Raw genomic sequence first — 18024 nt, forward strand, 5'->3', positions numbered from 1 at the left:
TGTTCACAGTGCTACAAACAGGTTTTTAATACCTTTGGTTGTCATACTTGAAGCTTTTCAGCCAAGCCTCAACTTGAGCTTGAAATTCAACATTTCTCTGTGAGATGAAGCAACTGTTCTGCATGTTCTGTGAGCAAGTCAAAGATCACACAACTGAGCTATGTTTGATGAAATTGTACTTTTTTAATTGTGGATAACAGACAAGACAAGACACACATGACATATGTAACTTTTCCAGCATTGTAGTAGTATGTAGTTTAATACAAAGACTTTTCTCATCAGGTGTGGCTGTAACTACGGCTGTGCACTTAGTTGGCTGTGGGTCAATATGGGCTGCTCTACACGAATGGCTGTGCTTTTGTCATTCCCAGGCCATCAGTAGCTTGTGGAATGGTACAAAGGCACCATAGCCAGGCCTGCTGGAAAGGACACAAACAGAAATAACAAAATAGTGAAATGATGAACACGTTTGAAGTCAATTTAAAGCAATCCTCCACATTTTGTGGTTTAAAATGTGTTCACTTGATTTACCTGTGTGTATGATACAAGGAAGGAAAGACTAGATGTAAGCCCCATTTCCTACAATGGGTAAGATTTTTGTTGCTGCAGGCGAATGAGTCCACACCCGACATCCCAAGTTCACACCTTACTTGTCAAATGCTGTAATTTGAGCCTGCCAAGTTTACCTCAGCTTGAGATTTGCATATTCAGCTCAGCCACTAACCACACAGGATTTGCTCAAGTATGTTTGGAGGTATTGTAGGCATGTTACATACCTATGTGGCACAGTGTGATGTCTTCATTTACAGAGACACTTCAATGTAATTGTATGTGTTTAAGTCAGGCTGTGGGAATCATGCTGAAATAGCAGACAATCCTGCCAGCACATGATCAGTTGATTTAAATATGATGTGTAAATCTACAGTGTAGTGCTTCTAGGCAATAAGCTCCAAAATACAAAGGGTTTGTAGGAGTCATCTGAAATTACTTTGTAAAAAAATAGCAAAAATGTTCCAGTAAAGCACCACTGTGTCACTCAGAACCAAATAAATCACTGAATGCTGCACCCTGTGACACAGAAGGAAGCTACATGTTGCTTGTGCTCAAAGCAAAGTAGATCAGTTACCATTCAAAGTAGCTGTGTCCCCTGTGGCTGCCGTCATGCAATCCGTGATCAGGTGTCTGCAGCTCCACCCCAAGGTGGAGCTCTGCCTCCCCCTGCAGGTGGCCCAGGAAACGGATAGTTCCAGTGCTGATGCGTCCAGATGGCAGCATGATCCTGACCCGGTGACCCAGCTCCAGGTCCATGGGGGAGTGGGGTACAAAGACCCGGTGGGGCCCCTGGGACGTCCTCCATGACCTCACACTGGAGGAAGACAGGGTTCAGTTAGGAATACGGTGCAACAAAGACTGACAGGACAGTGATTAAGTCTATAGTACTTTAATTGACAGCAAACATAAGCGGTATCACGTGTCATGTATGGAGGGGTTTTTTTTTTCTTTATTAAAAATGCTTAACTTTTAAAATAAAGAACATTCAAAATTAGGAACATTTACTAAATCTTAAAACCATTGACATTTTGTGAAATACATCTATTTCTGGAGAGTTAGATTAAAATATTGATACCACCTCCACATCTGTACAGCAAATGTGAGCTACAACCAGCCACATGTTAGCTTAGCCTAGCACTTACAAAAACCCACATACCAGCAACTGTTATGCACATCAATTTGCATGATATTACCTTTGTTAAATATGCACAAAATATGCACGGGGTCAAGTGCTGGACTATTTCCTGCCTGGGAGCAGTTGTCAGGCAGCCTGTGAAGACTCCAGGAGGACAATGCTCCCTCCCAGTGAAGACGTATTGTGGCACGCAGCCCCTTGTGAACTGGCAAACTGTTGTTTTAACTCTTTTTTTTGTGCAGATTAAACTAATGAGATATAATGTGTTGATTACTGAGTGTTAGAAGTGCTGGTAGGTGGATTTTGCTACCTCTGGACAGAGCAAAGCTGCTGGTTGTAGCTTCACATTTGCCGTACAAATATGAGAATGGTCAACCTTCTCATCTAACGCTCTGCCGTACTACTCCTTTAAGGGCTGCACCTGGTGGCTGAAGATGAGGAGGAGACAGGTCTTGAGCTCAGTGCCGATGATGAGGATAACTGGCTGCCTGACAGACTGCTTGAATGAGTGTTGCCTCTTGACGACACCTCAGACCCTCTGTGTTGGAACATCATTCTTGAGGGGCTGCCTGTTCAATACGGAGCAGCACTTGGCATCATTATTGACCTCAACAGCATGTATAAAAGCTTCTGAATGAACTATATTACTGTCATTTACTTGAACACTCCTCAAATACTTCTCCATTGTCTCCTGACTGTCCCTGGTCATCACAACTGCCCACTTTCACCGACACTCCAGCCTGAGAGGCCAGCTAAGGCAGAGGCAAGTTAGCATTAATGAAGTCATAGACACAGCTTCAACCGCCCTCCAACCCACACACACACACACACACACATCCGCAAGCTCACCTGATTATGTAGCTCTTCCTGTTTTCGTTGCAGCTCTGCAAATCTCCTTTCCCATGATGCTCTCTCACACGCGATCCTGGTTTTGAGTGACAGTATCTCCTTCTCGGTCTTGGTCAGCCTTTTATAAAGTGCGGTTGTACGGTCAGGGCTACCTGGTATGGCTGCGATCACTTTGCTTTCAGAGCCTGGCAAATCATTTCAAGTGAGGTCATCACATCATATCTCTGCTTAGACATGTGCTACAGAGATGCAAAGTAGGTGTACAATAGGATGCAGATAGGCATATGGCTCCATAAACTCGATAAGATAGTACAGCATCTGTTGGTTTACATTTTTCCCTGATAGATGTGATAGACGTTTATCCCATAATTACAGCTGGATTTGATACTGGAAGGTCACCTTTTATCTCCAACAAACAAAAAGTGCATTTAAGGTTCATGGAGCTAGAACACACCACCCTCCGTGGATGGATTTAAGCCAGCTAAATAAAGTATTTTCAGTTGAAAATAAAGATTGTATTGCCCAATTTATAGCGTTGATTTTATGAAATCCTTACCCACAAGGTGTTTCAGCTGTCGGCTTGTGTCCTCTGCAATGTGTCGTTCCCTTGGCAAGAATTTGATTGCATTGTATGGGCATATCTGCTGATGCAAAGAAGGCTGTTTATGCTCACCATAAAAATCCACCCAAATCTGTGATGCGATATCCAAATCTGAAATTTCACAGAAGGAACACTCACCCAGAGGAACCTGCAGGTGCACAGTATCCCCTTGACCGTCCATGTAAAAACAGTCCACAGGATGTATGTCGTCATGTTGAAGCATGTTCACCTCACATTGTGCTTTTCTGACTGGGGAAAGATTTACTGTTACTGCGACTAATCTATTACAGCCAGTTGTGGAATGGAACTAAGTACATTTGCTGTATAGAAATATTTTAGTCCACTTCATTTATCTGACAGCTGTAGTTATTAGTTATTTTACAAATTAATTCACTTCATATGTTTTAATAAGATTTAAGAGTTTTATATAATTTAGGGGCGGATGTGGCTCAGGAGGTACAGCTGGTCACCTACTGATCACAGGGCGGGGCAGGGTGAGTCCCTGCGGCAGATGATCCTATCTGGCAACCCCAATGGGGAGCAGTCAGAAGAAGAAGAAGAAGAAGAAGAAGAAGAAGTCTTCATATAGTATATCATAAGATATACACAAATGCATTGATTACGCTATTTTGCTTTTTTTAGTAAACTTTCCTGATGTCACTCAGGCACTTTTACTTCAATTACAGTTTCAATGCAGGACTTCTACTTGTAATTGAGTACTTTTACAGTGTGGTTTTGGTACTTCTTCATGCAGTTTATTGATGTGCACAGTTTTACTGGACTGTGGTCTAATGAGTCCAAAGGCTCAGGTGAAGCCTGGTTAACGTTGCCTTCTGTGGGTGGATGCTGCCATGCTATGACCTCATACAGAAACACACATACACAACTTACTATCAGAGAATGAACAGACAGAGCTGGACACTGACCTTTGCCGGGAGCTTTACTGTCGGATGGGAGAAAACGATCCCATGTGGGGTCATGAGGAAATGGTAGCCCTTGTTTCTGCTCAACAGGCCTGCCTAGTCCAGGGTGAGCGCTAATGTGGCACACAGGGCTCACTGACCTGTTGCTATGCACCGAGTCTGTGTGAACAGTGCTGCTGACGACTGCTGGCGAGGTAAATCTTGTCTAATCTTCTTAGTCATGCAGTCACACAGTCCAGTTGCATCAAGGCTGCTTAATTTGGTCTGCTGAGCCTCATCTATAAACAATGTGAATAAGCCTCCGCATGCAGTGCAACTGCTAGCCCTGTTGGAGGATTCACGGTCAGCATCCATCTGTTCTCTGTCTTCTGACACATTCAATTGGAAGAGCTGAAGAAGTAACACACGAACGTTGGGCCAAGAATTTGCTTTCATTTTTTCACACTTCCTTCATTGTCTCCCACTTTCTATGCAGTGAGGTCACATACATATTTTCTGTTTGCTTGTTCTAGCTCTTCATTAATGTTTTCTACACTGGGTAAAATATTAAAAACCAGGAGACTTTAGACTCTTCTTTCCTCTCTGAGGATCCCTCGAGAAGGTATTGTTTCTCTCATTGTAACAGCAAGGACAAACTAAAACAGAAAACATGTGTTTTTATAGCTGCTATATTAAGATGGAGATATTCCAGATGTCTTGTGTACTTTTACTCACATATCTGGTATCTTTGGAAACTTCGCTGTCTCCCCTAGAGTTTAAAAATAAAGTTCAGTTAATTTAAAGAACGTGTGGTGCGTCCAGGACAGTTTAAGATAAGCGTGTCTTAGCGGGGCTCATATCTTTAATAACTGAACATCATAGAAATCAAATCCCTCAAGTCAAGTTTAAGACAGTGCTGCTGGACAATGATTTACACATCATTGACAAGGCAACCGAGGAAGGGCTGGTTAATTCTATACAAGGGGCTTCAACTGACCGGCCCATTTCTCCCACTATCTGTTCATTGTGTGCTTATGGTACTAAGCACAAGATAAACAAGCAATAAGAAAACATGTGAACTCCTCTGTTATCATTTTGTGGTGCAACGGTACAACCCAGATTCCAAAAAAGTGGTGTAAAGCATAAATAAAAGAGAAAGTTATGATTTGTTAATCCTTTTTGACATTTACTCAATTGAAAACTGTACAAAGACAACATATTTGATGCTTTTTGTCATCATATTCATTGATTTTGATAAATATGTGCTCTTTCTGAATTTGATGCAGCAACACGTTTCAAACAAGTTGGGACAGGAGCAACAACAGACTGGAAAAGATGTGGATTGCTCCAAAAACACCTGTTTGGCACATCCCACAGGTAAACAGGTTGATCGGTAACAGGTGATAGCATCATGATTGGGTATGAAAGGAGCATCCTGGAAAGGCTCAGTCGTTCACAAGCAAGGATGGAGCGAGGTTAATGAAAACAGCTTTACTACATGTATAAAACAGGAGCTGCAGTTTGATCAGCGTTAATGTGCTCAAATTCGAGCAGAAAGTTGGAAGTTCAGCCTTGTGCTGTTTTCTTTCTGTTCCAGTGCGCTTGAGCGTGAACACCAAAACAAAACGTGCCATTGTCATATTATGTGTGGTCTGTATTTGCATTAAAGGCTGTTGTCAGCTGTTGTGAATTATGCACTGCACGGACACTGCGCCCTTTGTTCAGTATTTCCAAGACAAAATTTCCAGGCAATGCAAATCATGTAGTTTGAATTACTGATATATTCCTCGTGGTGTGCTTTTTGGTACATTGTTAATGCTGAGGAACTGAAAATTGGCAAAGGGTGGCACACATTAAAACCTCTTGACTCACTTGCAGTGTTTGTTGTCATCGAGGCAAATTCCTTGTGTGTGAAAACCTACTTCACAATGAACATCTCTAATTCCAATTCAGTTATGAAGGCTTCTTATTTGACTATAAGACAATGGTGTCTTTGCAAAGAGCATTGTGAAAATGTGTGTGCAAATAATGAAGACATTTACATTGTGGTGAAACTGCATTGGCATACACAAAGGTGCGTGTGGTGTACAGTAGTAGCCTGTCTGCCATAGCAACCCTCAATAGATAAATATCATGTTGATCACTGTAATTAACAGCTCTATGCATGTAAATGTATTTGTAAGCATATGCAAGGGTGTACAGTTTGCATGGGTGTGCATGTACAATATTGTATGTCTGTGTTTTCCTTGTAAGATATGTGCATGTGCCATGAAAGCAAATCTCATCATACTTTTGCTAAAAGTCAAAAATACATACCTGGGAATTCTAAATAATGTTTACTTGCATCCTCATATTTAGAGCATAGGTTCACACTGATTCAAGTCTGTGTTAAAACAACACTAACATGTCTATATGTTCATTGAAAGAGCTACTGGTAAAATAAACAACTTCATACCCAACAGCAGTGTTGGAGGTTGTGTGGGCACATACATGCTAACTATTGCTGTATATTCTGGCCATGTAAAAAGGTGTCATGTGTGGGAATATATATCTTTAATCCTGAGAGACATTTTAGGTTCTGAAAATCCTAAGGACTTGTAACTTTGGAAGATACACAGTCACGTAATCAAAACAGTGGATTTTGCAAAACATCCTTATACCACATTTATGGCCATTTGAGAGTACCAGCAATAGGCTGTTATGACAGACGCCTGTCCACGACCATCATCACGTCCTTAACATTGTGAAAAGGTCGCAGTTTGTGTAGGTATAGGTAAAAAATCAACTTGGTTAGGTTTAGCAAAAGATCATGTTTTAAAATAAGTATGTTACTGATATATACGATTATACATATGACATGACTTAAGTCATTCAACATAAAATATCTTGATGTCGACTTTCGCGCAGGACATGAAGAGTGGCCTCCTGGGTGTTTGACCTATCCATCCACCTCACCATCCTCCAAATGCAGACTTTCTTGCTTTTTATACTAACTCAGCTGATTTGTTCCTTTCCTCGAAAAGACAGCCACTAGAGGTCGCCACCTAACAATAACCTGCATGCACATTCTACCTATACAGCTGTTTTTCTGGCGAAGACGGACTGGGACTTTGCTCCCTGTCTCTTACACTGAAATTACTATGTGAAGGGATGCTTTCACGACCAGCATGGACGAGAGGAACATTTACAGCTGCTGATAACTCTTTCAATGTACATAATGACTTGTCAGTATTAAGACACACTTGAAAAAATGTGAACCTAACCTTTAATGAAATATCACATTCAGTACACCTGTGATACATTTCACTTCACTAGTAAGAGCAATAATGCCCAGATTATACAGTATTTTATATCCACAGTCTTTCCCATATTATAAAATATCAAGTGTATCCTAGTAAACGGGAACTCCATGAATTAGAATCAGAAGACACGACAAATAAAATCCAAAGCCGGAACTGATTTTACCACCTATAGCATTTTAGAAATATCTCTCAAACTATTTAGTTTGTATCTTGAGTAAGAACAAATTGAGTGAGCCACACAGCAGACAACATTTCACAAAGTCTCATGCAGCCCCCATGAAAGAAGGAAGGACTTCTGTCACCTGAATTGTGCAACTGCCTTTTGTGCCGTGCCCAAGAATTCTACGTTCTTTTGGCCACAAAGAGGTAATTGTAGTCTGTGGGGGCTTTATGGCTGGTAGAGAGTGGGGGTCTGATTTCACATTGTGTTGAACAGAAACCAGCAGGTCCCCTATACAATCAGCCCACAGGGCGATGAAATCTCACCTGTGCTCTTATAGGCCGGCAGAGGCTTAATCCACTCAGTTATTTTCTTAAATCTGTAATTGGAGGGTGCACAGTTTTCGTTTGCTTTCATAAAGAAATCCAAAACTGTGCCGCATGTACGAAATGTAATATCTTCTTTTATGTTGAGCTGACACACAGTAAAGTGCTATTAAATGATATTTTGATAGCTGAAGGTAGAACATGTCATTGGATGTATTTATTTACCTGATAATGTAGCACAGTTTTACTAAATGATTGATAATGCAGTAATTATGAAATATGTGCCCTCAATTCTGACTTACAGTGTTATGCTCTTATCAAACTATTGTTAAAAATACCCACATTAGCTTTTTCCGATAACCATTACCACATCAGTTCTGGATGTGAATTCTCTTTAGACCCACCCAGCAACATTAGACCGTTAGTCTCCTCCTCTCCTCTGGTTTAGCTGTGCAGGTGAGAGTTTCCACTTATTGCGTTGCCACTACAGTGCTGTTGGCAGGAAGCGAAGGGGGGAGGTGACTGAGAGCAACAGAGAAAGGAAACTCCAGAGAGAGAGAGAGCTCATTCACATCAACCACAGCTGACAAAAAAAACCCCACAAAGTGCACGTCAGGTGAGTGGACTCCAATAAAAACATCACTGATTTTAGATGATGAATTTTGTGAGTGAAATTCAGTTAAACAGAGCTTTGATGTGTGAAATCAGGGTGATACGGTCAACAACAGTGGTCCTATTGTAGCCAGTGAATGATACAGCAGGGGGATGTTGTGGGATCTTCATGCTTTGGCGTTTCAAATGTTATTTTATGCATGCATTATTAATATGTTATATCATGAGTAAGTCGGTCGCAATTATTTTAATAAATGTGTGAATTTGTCACATCAAAATTTGCCAATTCGAGAATCAATTGGAATTTCTTAGACTTTTTCAGAAATCATTTGTCTTATTTGTGTGTGTGTGTGTGTGTTATTTTTTCAGTCTTGAAAACGATGACTTGATTCATATCCTTAAAATGATCCTATATTAACTAATTAGAAAATTATTCCAAAACATTGACAGGTTTTCTGTTTGTAGCGTCAACACAGAGATTTATTTAATTATTCACACTACATTCATAAGATAAAGCCTTTTCTGTATGTGCAGCAGGTGTTGCTGTGTTACTGTTGAGGGTTTCTTCTGTTATCATTTAACCAGTCCTATGATTAATTGATGCACATGATTCACTGGTACAACATGGTGAAAATGTACAGATTGCGTTTATGTAACACCGCCAATAGGAAAGTGTGATTTACACCATGAGTAATTAGCACCTGAACACATGTCTTGCTGCACTGTCCATCAGATCTTCACTTTTCCCAATTAAACTCTGCATTTTGAACTGGAAGCCAAAATGGCCACTGTTGTCACTCAGTTTCCAGGGTGTAGAACCCACAGGTGCTCCATGGGATCCAAGGGAGAGGAGAAACAAACAAGCCGCATCGCTTAGTGGTTCTCCCAAGGGGGCCTGATCGAGTAACAAACACATTTTAATTGTGTTCACTGATAAACTGCTGCAAACGAAGACACTTACACAATATATTTTGGTGTCACTACGCGAGCAGGAATGACCTCATGAGGCGCTGACCATTGCTGAAAATAGCTTAAACTTTAAATCGGACCACGGCTTTGCTTGTAAGTGCGACTAATGCGAGAAAAAGAGTGCTTAAAAAAAGAGACAGAAAAGAGCTGTTTTAAATCTCACATTTATCAATTTCTTTTATTGTGGCTCATCCAAATGATTAAGAGATCAGTTTCACCAGAACAAATAGTGGATTGTACAAAGAGGCGACCACAGATGAATTAGCTCTCACAGATCAAAAGAACTGCCCAGGTGGGTTACAATGAATGAGCACGGCTGTAATTCAGATACCTATTAGCATGGGTAAACAGTTTGAATTGTGCCCGTACTGCCATCCATCATAAAGATCTTTTGTCAGCACACAAATTAAGATTGTCATCCCTCAGTTTATTCTGCAGGCACAGATCTGTCATTGCATCTGTTTAAAACTGTGGACATTATTAGCAGAAGATCCGTCGGCTGTTTCACTCATGTTAAATGTTTTACCTTTCCCTTCACCAGGATTTTTTGCAGACATGACTTCGTTTCAGGCTGGACAAAGAGCTCTTTCACCTTCTGCCAATGTGATAACGGCCTCCGCCACTTTTATAAAAGCCACAGGTATGAGTGTGTGTTTGCTTACTTAAAATCACTGTCGGTGGTCACATACATGCTCACACTCAGAGGTACACTGTGGTATCACATGTTATCAGAGTCAGTGTCTTGCCTGTAAAGTCAAGTCATTTATATATTCCAAAATTGGAGAGCAGAAATTTGCCTCAAATGGCAAAGCAATTTGCATGCAAAATTTTAATTAATAAATAATAAATTTAATAAAATTAATTCCCCAGGAAAAAAAAAAACCTTACGAGGAGCAGCAGAGGAGGGATCTCTGTTGGTAGAGTTGGGATTTAGCTGTCTTCTTATGCAGAGTGACTTGCATGTACTGCAGGTTTTTGCTCAAAGAAACTTCGTCACACCAACTTTGTGTGGTTGAAACCCGAAACGTCCTTCTGCCTGGTGACACTCTTTATGGTTGTTATTTTCTAACCAGAGCATCACATATGAATTCGATACACTGTATATTTTGTGCCATGTTGGCTACTTAATTTATTTGATGAAAAACCTGTGACTAATGGCTTGTAAATGACATGCAACACAATAGCAGGAGTTTGCCAAGAAATACATGCAGGTTAAACTAGTGAAGCTCCCAAAAGCAAAGATGTCATATTGTGACTCTCTCATGAATAGATGACACATGCACGTTGGCATAGTTACTGTTTTGTGCACCAGCGCTACACAAAGGGCCACACGCACGCATATACAAGCATGCATGCTAACACAATTTCAACTCTGCTTGATGTATATTTTTGATGTCACTCTCTTTGTTTACATTCATGTTTAAGTGTCTCGCGCAAACTCTTCATCTTAGATTTTCACCTGTGAGTGGATGCCACGATTTCTGGTGGTTGAATTATTTTCTCACATAGTAGACGTGCTTAGATGGTGCTATGAGTTATGCTAACGTGAGCATGCTACCACGCCCACAATGACAATGTTAACATGCTGATGTTTCCCAGGTATAACCTTTTCCATTTTTGCCATCTTATTTTGCCTTTTAGCATGCTAACATTTGCTAATTAGCACTCAGTGCAAAATACAGCTCAGACTGATGACAATATTACTAGTTTTGCACCAATTTGGTCACAGACTAGAGTATTGGCCAAACAACAATTTTGACTTGAGGATGGTGCAAGAGGAAAAGTAAAGGGAACATGAACATTGTTTGATGTCTTCCTGAGAGGGCGTGAATATCTGTACCAAAATTAATTTGATCATAATATTATTATATTATAATATTATAATGTATACATTCATATTATAATATCATATTACTAATATTAGCTTTCCAGTTCACTCAAAGGCAACATATTGGCAATTATTTGTACAATGTTTTGTGCCAATCCATTAAGTAGATGTTGAGATATTTAATTCATCATTGATCAGCAAAGTAATTAGGAGCCATCCTCTGGGCACCATGAACTTCTGTATCAAGTTTCATGGCATTCTCTTCAACAGTTGTTGAGACATTTGAGTAAAAACCTCATGGTGCCACTAAAGGAAAAGTCAGAAGATACTAAAGTCAGCAGACCTCATCCTCTGAGGACCTTGAATCTTGTGCAAAATTTCATGGCAATCCATCCGTGAGATCGCCTCTAGTTTCTTAGGGTTACTTAAAAATAAAACTTGCTACCTTGCAGCCATTTTGAGAAATTATTCCAATGTATGTTTGGGGTAACCAACGCAAGGCAAACAGAATGTTCCAGATATTACAAAAAGTGCCGAGCTAAGCTAAATAACCAACCGAGCATCACACCATAGTGTGTAATAGACCCGTCGGTCCACTGTATCACTGTCATGACTTCCCTTGCCTAGGTGTGAAAAGAATATGTTCTCGTTCCGCTCTCAAGTTAGTGATAATAAAAATTAAACATCTGGTTACACTTTCAAAATAAAGCATTTCAGGTGACAGTCGCAGCTTGCGTAGGTTTAGTCACCAAAATCAATTGGTTAGGTCAAGGAAGGCGGGAAAAACATTTTTTGTTTCCCACAGGCCTAGCTCTGTAAATAAGAAACAAATACTATTCCAGCCAATCAGCATCAGATTCATGCTCATGCACAGGACAAGGGAAAGGGGAAGGAAGAGGCAGGGGGTGAGAGAAAAGGTAAATCTGGCTTGCTAACGTGTAATCGCATTGTAAGTTAAGTACATTACATAAGTTTAAAGAAGTCCACTGACATTTGGTTTCACATGTGACATGAACCCCATTGTCCCGGTTGTAAGTCCTCTTTCTGTCCCATCCATCCACCCTGACCTCCTCCATATGTTGCTCTTATACTGTGTTTGACCTTTGCGCCTGTCGTTAACGCCCCCTGCTGGTACTGCACCTCCATGCACGTGTGCTCTTTTCACCATGAGGCGCAGCCAAACATGACGTTGACACATTATGCCAGTGGATCGGAGGGTCTGTTCCAGACTTTGGCGTGATATTGGGCAGAAATTAATTAATTTAACATGTTCATTTTACTGAAATACACGTTTTCTTATCATGTTTCCAAAAATGCCAGGCAGCACTGGTGTCCTGCGGCTCCTCCTGTTGGGAATACTTCTGCCATCAGTATTAGTGTCAGGCCAAAATTCCACCACATCTAATACTCTGATGCCCTCCAATTCCCCCACATCAACCAGCCAGTCCCCCAACTCTACCACCATCATAACCACAAACACTTCTGACACCTCTGTGGCCACAACCACCGACAGCACCACCAACCAGCCCACTATGATGACCACTGGCAGCACGGCCTCCACTGCAGCCACAACAAACACCGGCACCACCAGCCAGCCCCCCACAGCCACCAGCACCTCCGGAAGCACACCAGCCTCTACTACCCAGTCTGCCAATTTCACCACCTTTGGAGGTACAGCATTGACCACCACCACCCAGTCTCTCAGACCACCGACAAACTCTAGGCTCAGCATCCACCACGTCCAACCAATCCCCCACAATCACTTGCAGAGGCTCAACAACCACCACACCATCTGGCACCGGCACAACAACCACTGCATTTTTAACACCTATCACCTCTAATTCAATCAGTGCTACTGTGGAATTCGCTAACCACTTCTGCCTCCTCCACAGCTACTTTAACAGCCATGACCGGCGGCACAGTGACAGGCTCAGGTTCAACCATGTCACCTTCCTCCATGACCTCAGGCTCCGGTGCCCCGACCTCAATGATGTCCACCCCTCAGTCATCTGAAACCATGATGCCAAATTCTACTACAGTGAGCATGGCAAGTCCACCTTATCACAGATCAAAGTGTGTTGTTTCCCTTATCACTCCCTCCTCTTCATCCCTTCAGCCTCTCATCTTCATCATGCACCTTTCATCTCTCTCAAACGCAGATATACTGCCCCTCATTCATGTGTAACTACTCAGACTGCTACGCTATGTACACCAGTCAGAATGCCACTTCATGCTCTGCTGATGCCTATTGTCAGGTAGGGGGTCAAATGACACTGTCGAAACTTCCTGATGACCATCTGATGTATTGCCTTTAACAAATTGTAATAAACTGCCCTAAAATATATTAAAACATATGTGCTGACATACATGATGGAGTGGTAGCTTCAATAACAAAATAGTACTTTTCCTATGCTTTCCCCTTTTACTGTCTACACGTCATAATTGTCCAGTATAGTGTTATATTAGTATTAAGTGTCAATGACATTTGTAGAAAGGGGGAAAAAATGCGACAGCAATTAAAACATGTCTTCTAACGAGCCTTTCTGCAATGCATCAGCTGGTAAGACAGACGGACATGTGCTACACCGTGAACTGCAGCGCCTTCTGCGCTGAGCGCTGCACCAACGAGTCTCAGACCAACTGCTCTGTGAACTGCTGCAATTCCACCGACTGCCTCAACGGCAGTTTTGCGGCCATGATGATGAGCACAACCACAGGTGAACAGACTCATCTTTCACATCCCTCCTCCGTTTCATGACTCTCGTAATTGTTTCATTCATTTTATCCTCCTCACACTGTCCTTATGAGGTAATAAATTATAGGTTGTGAGTCCTGATTGCATGTCTAGTCTTGCGTTTGTAATTTGTTTCATATTTTTGCCCCTTTCCTGATATGGTTTTAGTAATTGCAACAACGACAATGGAGATAAAAACAACACCAGTCGCTACAACGGCTGCCACCAGTGCACAAACGACAGCGGACAATGTAAGGGCAAAAGGCTGCATGAGCGCGTGTGTGCTGGCATGTAAATGGATGCATGTGTGAGCAGAAGGCTACAGAGTTGTGTCTATCCTTGAATTTATCTGCCTCCTCTTGGTCACCCTGTCTCAGTCGGCCACAGATAGCCCTTTCCACTGACTGCTAGCTGTCATGTCTATCAAAAAAATATTTGTTTACAGTGTTGACTTTTAACCATTCCCAGTGGTTATAATCACAACCTGCCAATTATTTCATATTTCTAAAGGTGTGGTGTCAGGTCAGTATCATTATTTCCTTCTGTGTTGTTTTTTCAGGGAAACAAATGCCATAGTGGTACATGCACTGGGAAAACTTGCTACAAAGAGTTTGCAAAGACAGTCCAAACATGCTCCTCCTCACAGCTGCACTGTCAGGTGAGACTGCCAGACACAATGACAAGATGCTCCAAATTCAACAACTTAACACGTTTTATTCCCATTTAAAGTCTATGCATGCCTCTATATTACATAAATATTAATAATTAATTGTTTTAGATGTTTATTTAAAAAGTAATTGTGAGTCTACAGCAGGCATGTCCACACTATTCCATCGAGGGCCGTGTGGCTGCTGGTTTTTGTTCCAACCAATCAAGGGGTCCCCTAATTATCAGCTGAAGACTGAGATCAGCTGATTAAACGAGTCCAGCCTGGTGTGCTCCTCCTTGGTTGGAATGAAAACCTGCAGCCGCACAGCCCTTCATGGAATAGTTTGGACATGCCTGGTCTACAGGCACACAGTAAAGGCTGTGTGAAAGCCCCACATCAGCACTTTCCACTGGTTTATATAAACTAAATATTAATATGTTTATTTATATCTCAAAAACATATCAAACAAAAGCAGTTCTGAACAAATGGGTCTTAAGCTGCTATTTAAAGGCCTGAACAATGTCCATAGATCCTAAGTCCAATGGGAGAGTGTTCCAAAGTGCAGGAGCTTCAAAAGCTCAGTCTCCATTTGCTTTGAGCCCAGATTGAGGAACGGCAAACAAACGCTGAATGCAGGACCTCACCTTTCAAGTATCATATCGCTGCAGCTGATCTTTAACGTAGGCAGGTACCTGACCATGCAAGACTCTAAATATGACAAGAATTGAACTGAATTTTATGGGAAGCCAGTGTAAACATCACAGCATTGGTGTTACATGAGACTTTTGCTATTGTGTTGCTATAAATAAAATATGGCTAGTGCATTCGCCAATGAATAGACGGTTCTAAACAACATTTAAACATCTCAGTCTCATGTTTAGACTCTCAACCACCTGCACTCACCACCACACTGTTCTTTCTCCCGCTATCACCTTTGCAGCTGAAAAAGGAGACTGTAAATTCCAACATGCAGTGGACAGCAGGTTGCACCACCAACTGTTCTGGCCAAACCCCATGCAAGACCTCCACACAACCCCCATGTCATCTAGAGTGCTGCAACGCCACTACAGCCTCCTGCCTATGGTTGAATGGCACCCTGAATGTCCTCTCTTTCGCCACAAGAGGTCCTCACCTCAACACAGAATTGATCGCTTCCTTAATTTGCCTGCTCGCCATCACTCTGCTGCTGTGAGTGACTGAGTACCAGCTTGTGCTCAGCTTCTGTGCGGATCATTAGGTAGCCAGAGCTTTGTGTAACCCCCACTTCCTCCAAAAAGAAAAGCTTAGCAGTGCAGAGGTAAACACTCATTTACACCCTTTTTATTCATATGTGATTGTTCTGTACAGTATATATTTATGTAATATAGTAAAGCCTAACATCACAATGTTGATTCTCTTTCTTGTTTAATTAAAACTTCGCAATCATGTTTTATCTCTGGTTCAAGACCAATGAAAAATGTCTTTGAACAGTATTTCCAGATGACAGTCAACAATATCAAAACACGCCAGAAGCAACCCAGTCTTCACATCACTGCACACTTAGGGTGCAAATCCATTACTAAAATTATTTATTCAAATGAGTTTTCTTCTCAGTGAAGTTTTAAGAAATAGCTTTCATTTGGTGAACATGTTGTAATTTGTTTTAGCCATGACCTTGCCCATAACCTGACTCCTTAAAGAAAGCCAAAAACAGATTTTGTTTGCACCTTGCCACTCTAAAGGTGCGATGTGTAAAATATGGCCAGAATAAGACAATGTGAAAAAGTAACAGTTCTGATGTTATGTCAAAGACGTCTACGACGTCTCGCTCTTCTCCCGCCTCACGCCTCTTCTGTTCTAACTAACGAGCTAATGCCAAATAGTTACATCCAAAGATAGCTGCAGCAATTAGCAGTTAGCGGTTACTCTGCCGATATGCTGCCCCCTGTTTGTTTGGAGTGAGCTTTGACAGGTGGCCATATCTTACATGTTGTGCCTTTAAACTGATTGTTGACTAATCTTAATTTTGGAAGGGGTGAGTGAGCCTAAACATGACGTTGCTGTTAATGTGATTATGTTTTATGACCAAAACCTCTCTCTAGTTATCGTTTCTTCAAGCCATTGTGAGAGTGACGCAGCTGCGACTCCATATGCACTTTATGAAACACAAATGTTGAGCTGTTACAGGGTGTTGTGAAGGTTTGCTGAAGCATTTCTGTAGATGTATTCAGAATGAAATGTGCAATTTAGCACTTTCGGCTCCTGATATTTTTGTGAATCGTGAGTAAGATGTCTATACTGTGTGGTTTACAAAGTATATTTTAAGGCATAATGGTCTCATATAAATGTTAATGAAATCAGATTATTGTAGTTTTGTGTACTGTATAAAGTGGATTTTGTCTTAAAACTAAATAAATCTAATAACACAAAGCAAAGTCCATAACAATGAATTCAAATGTGTGTGTGTGTGTGTGTGTGTGTGTGTGTGTGTGAGTGAGTGTGTGTGACATTGTGTATCTCCCACCCCCTCAGATTTACCTCAGATTTACTTTGATCTTTTTGTGGGGCCCCGGCCCAACAGGTCCTGACTGCGTACAGTGCAGTTAAAACTAGCTCCGCTTAGACCAGCTACAACAGTAAATGCTACCTGTGCATCAGTATTTACAATATAATAAAATATACAATAATTTATCAGTCACAGGGGATATTTTTCTGTGGAAATAGTACTTTTACTTTTGATGCTTTTACTTTATTTTGCCAATAATACTTCTGCAGTCTTACTTAAGTAGGAATTTAAGCGCATGACGCTTACTTGATGCAGAGTATCACCACCAAAGGATGGATGTGAACAGTTCTCATTGTTAAATGTGGCTCCTGGTCTTACAGTACAGCAAGAACTAGGCTGAGGAGAGAACATTTTAATCTTTATGCACTTTTAGTGGAAGTGCATAAAGATTAAAAATTTATTTTGCATTACATTTCTCCCTGCATGACTTTTAAATAAACCAGCCAGGCTGATACATCAGCATGTGTCAGCCTATGAGCAACAAGAAACTGGACTACAGGAATGTCAAACTAGGTTTGAGGTTATTTCAAAATGGTGTCACCATTACATAATTTGTCCAACACAGGTCATTACTGTCAAGATAATTTATTTAGATTACTATCGGTAATATACATATCATTATCAGATTTTTTTAACTCCTAATATCGATATCAGTAAATCCAGCATTGGTCGGGCTGTACTGTGCACAGGTCAGTGGTGCTTCTGCAGAGGTCCTTCAGGCACATGACAAAACTAGGTCAGAGCTGGGTCTGGCCTTAAATATCTCAGTGCGATGTCAGTTCATCTATTTTTGGTCCGTTGCAAATGAAAAAGTTCACCACAGAAATAAAATTAACCCAGGAAAGCAACATGCCCCTGTT

The 18024-nt window shown here is 41.2% G+C and overlaps 2 protein-coding genes across 4 annotated transcripts; one reads left to right on the forward strand and one right to left on the reverse strand.

Annotated features, from left to right (window-relative positions):
- Positions 1–195: 195 nt before the first annotated feature.
- Positions 196–4180, reverse strand: LOC121610980. Of its 2 annotated transcripts, none has more exons than XM_041943327.1 (8): positions 4064–4180; positions 3276–3386; positions 3093–3177; positions 2537–2721; positions 2346–2439; positions 2109–2256; positions 1127–1366; positions 196–419 (listed from the first exon to the last, which is right to left on the reverse strand). In XM_041943327.1, the coding sequence occupies exons 2-8, from the start codon at positions 3348–3350 to the stop codon at positions 362–364; spliced, it is 885 nt and encodes a 294-aa protein (XP_041799261.1). In that variant the 5' UTR covers positions 3351–3386; positions 4064–4180; the 3' UTR covers positions 196–361. The 2 variants fall into 2 exon arrangements, with proteins under 2 accessions (XP_041799261.1, XP_041799262.1); XM_041943328.1 differs by lacking the exon at positions 4064–4180 and adding an exon at positions 3612–3645.
- Positions 4181–8307: 4127 nt separating this feature from the next.
- LOC121610895 (integumentary mucin C.1) lies at positions 8308–17009 on the forward strand. Of its 2 annotated transcripts, none has more exons than XM_041943214.1 (9): positions 8308–8443; positions 9950–10048; positions 12557–12907; positions 13129–13283; positions 13396–13491; positions 13794–13953; positions 14139–14221; positions 14530–14628; positions 15560–17009. In XM_041943214.1, exons 2-9 carry the CDS (start codon positions 9964–9966, stop codon positions 15809–15811), a joined length of 1281 nt encoding a protein of 426 aa, XP_041799148.1. In that variant the 5' UTR covers positions 8308–8443; positions 9950–9963; the 3' UTR covers positions 15812–17009. The 2 variants fall into 2 exon arrangements, with proteins under 2 accessions (XP_041799148.1, XP_041799149.1); XM_041943215.1 differs by having other exon boundaries at positions 13129–13274.
- Positions 17010–18024: the final 1015 nt, after the last annotated feature.

The sequence above is a fragment of the Chelmon rostratus genome, chromosome 8 (assembly GCF_017976325.1).
Source record: "Chelmon rostratus isolate fCheRos1 chromosome 8, fCheRos1.pri, whole genome shotgun sequence".
In the NCBI taxonomy this organism is placed as follows: domain Eukaryota; kingdom Metazoa; phylum Chordata; class Actinopteri; order Chaetodontiformes; family Chaetodontidae; genus Chelmon; species Chelmon rostratus.

Coding starts and splice junctions, on each gene's coding strand:
- LOC121610980 (XM_041943327.1), bottom strand. CDS start 3,350: ATGACGACATACATCCTGTGGACTGTTTTTACATGGACGGTCAAGGGG. Junction 3,178..3,275: donor GCACCTGCAGGTTCCTCTGG/GTGAGTGTTCCT, acceptor TTGCATCAGCAG/ATATGCCCATACAATGCAAT. Junction 420..1,126: donor GGACACAGCTACTTTGAATG/GTAACTGATCTA, acceptor TGTCCTTTCCAG/CAGGCCTGGCTATGGTGCCT.
- LOC121610895 (XM_041943214.1), top strand. CDS start 9,964: ATGACTTCGTTTCAGGCTGGACAAAGAGCTCTTTCACCTTCTGCCAAT. Junction 12,908..13,128: donor CAATTTCACCACCTTTGGAG/GTACAGCATTGA, acceptor CCTCCTCCACAG/CTACTTTAACAGCCATGACC. Junction 14,222..14,529: donor CACAAACGACAGCGGACAAT/GTAAGGGCAAAA, acceptor TTGTTTTTTCAG/GGAAACAAATGCCATAGTGG.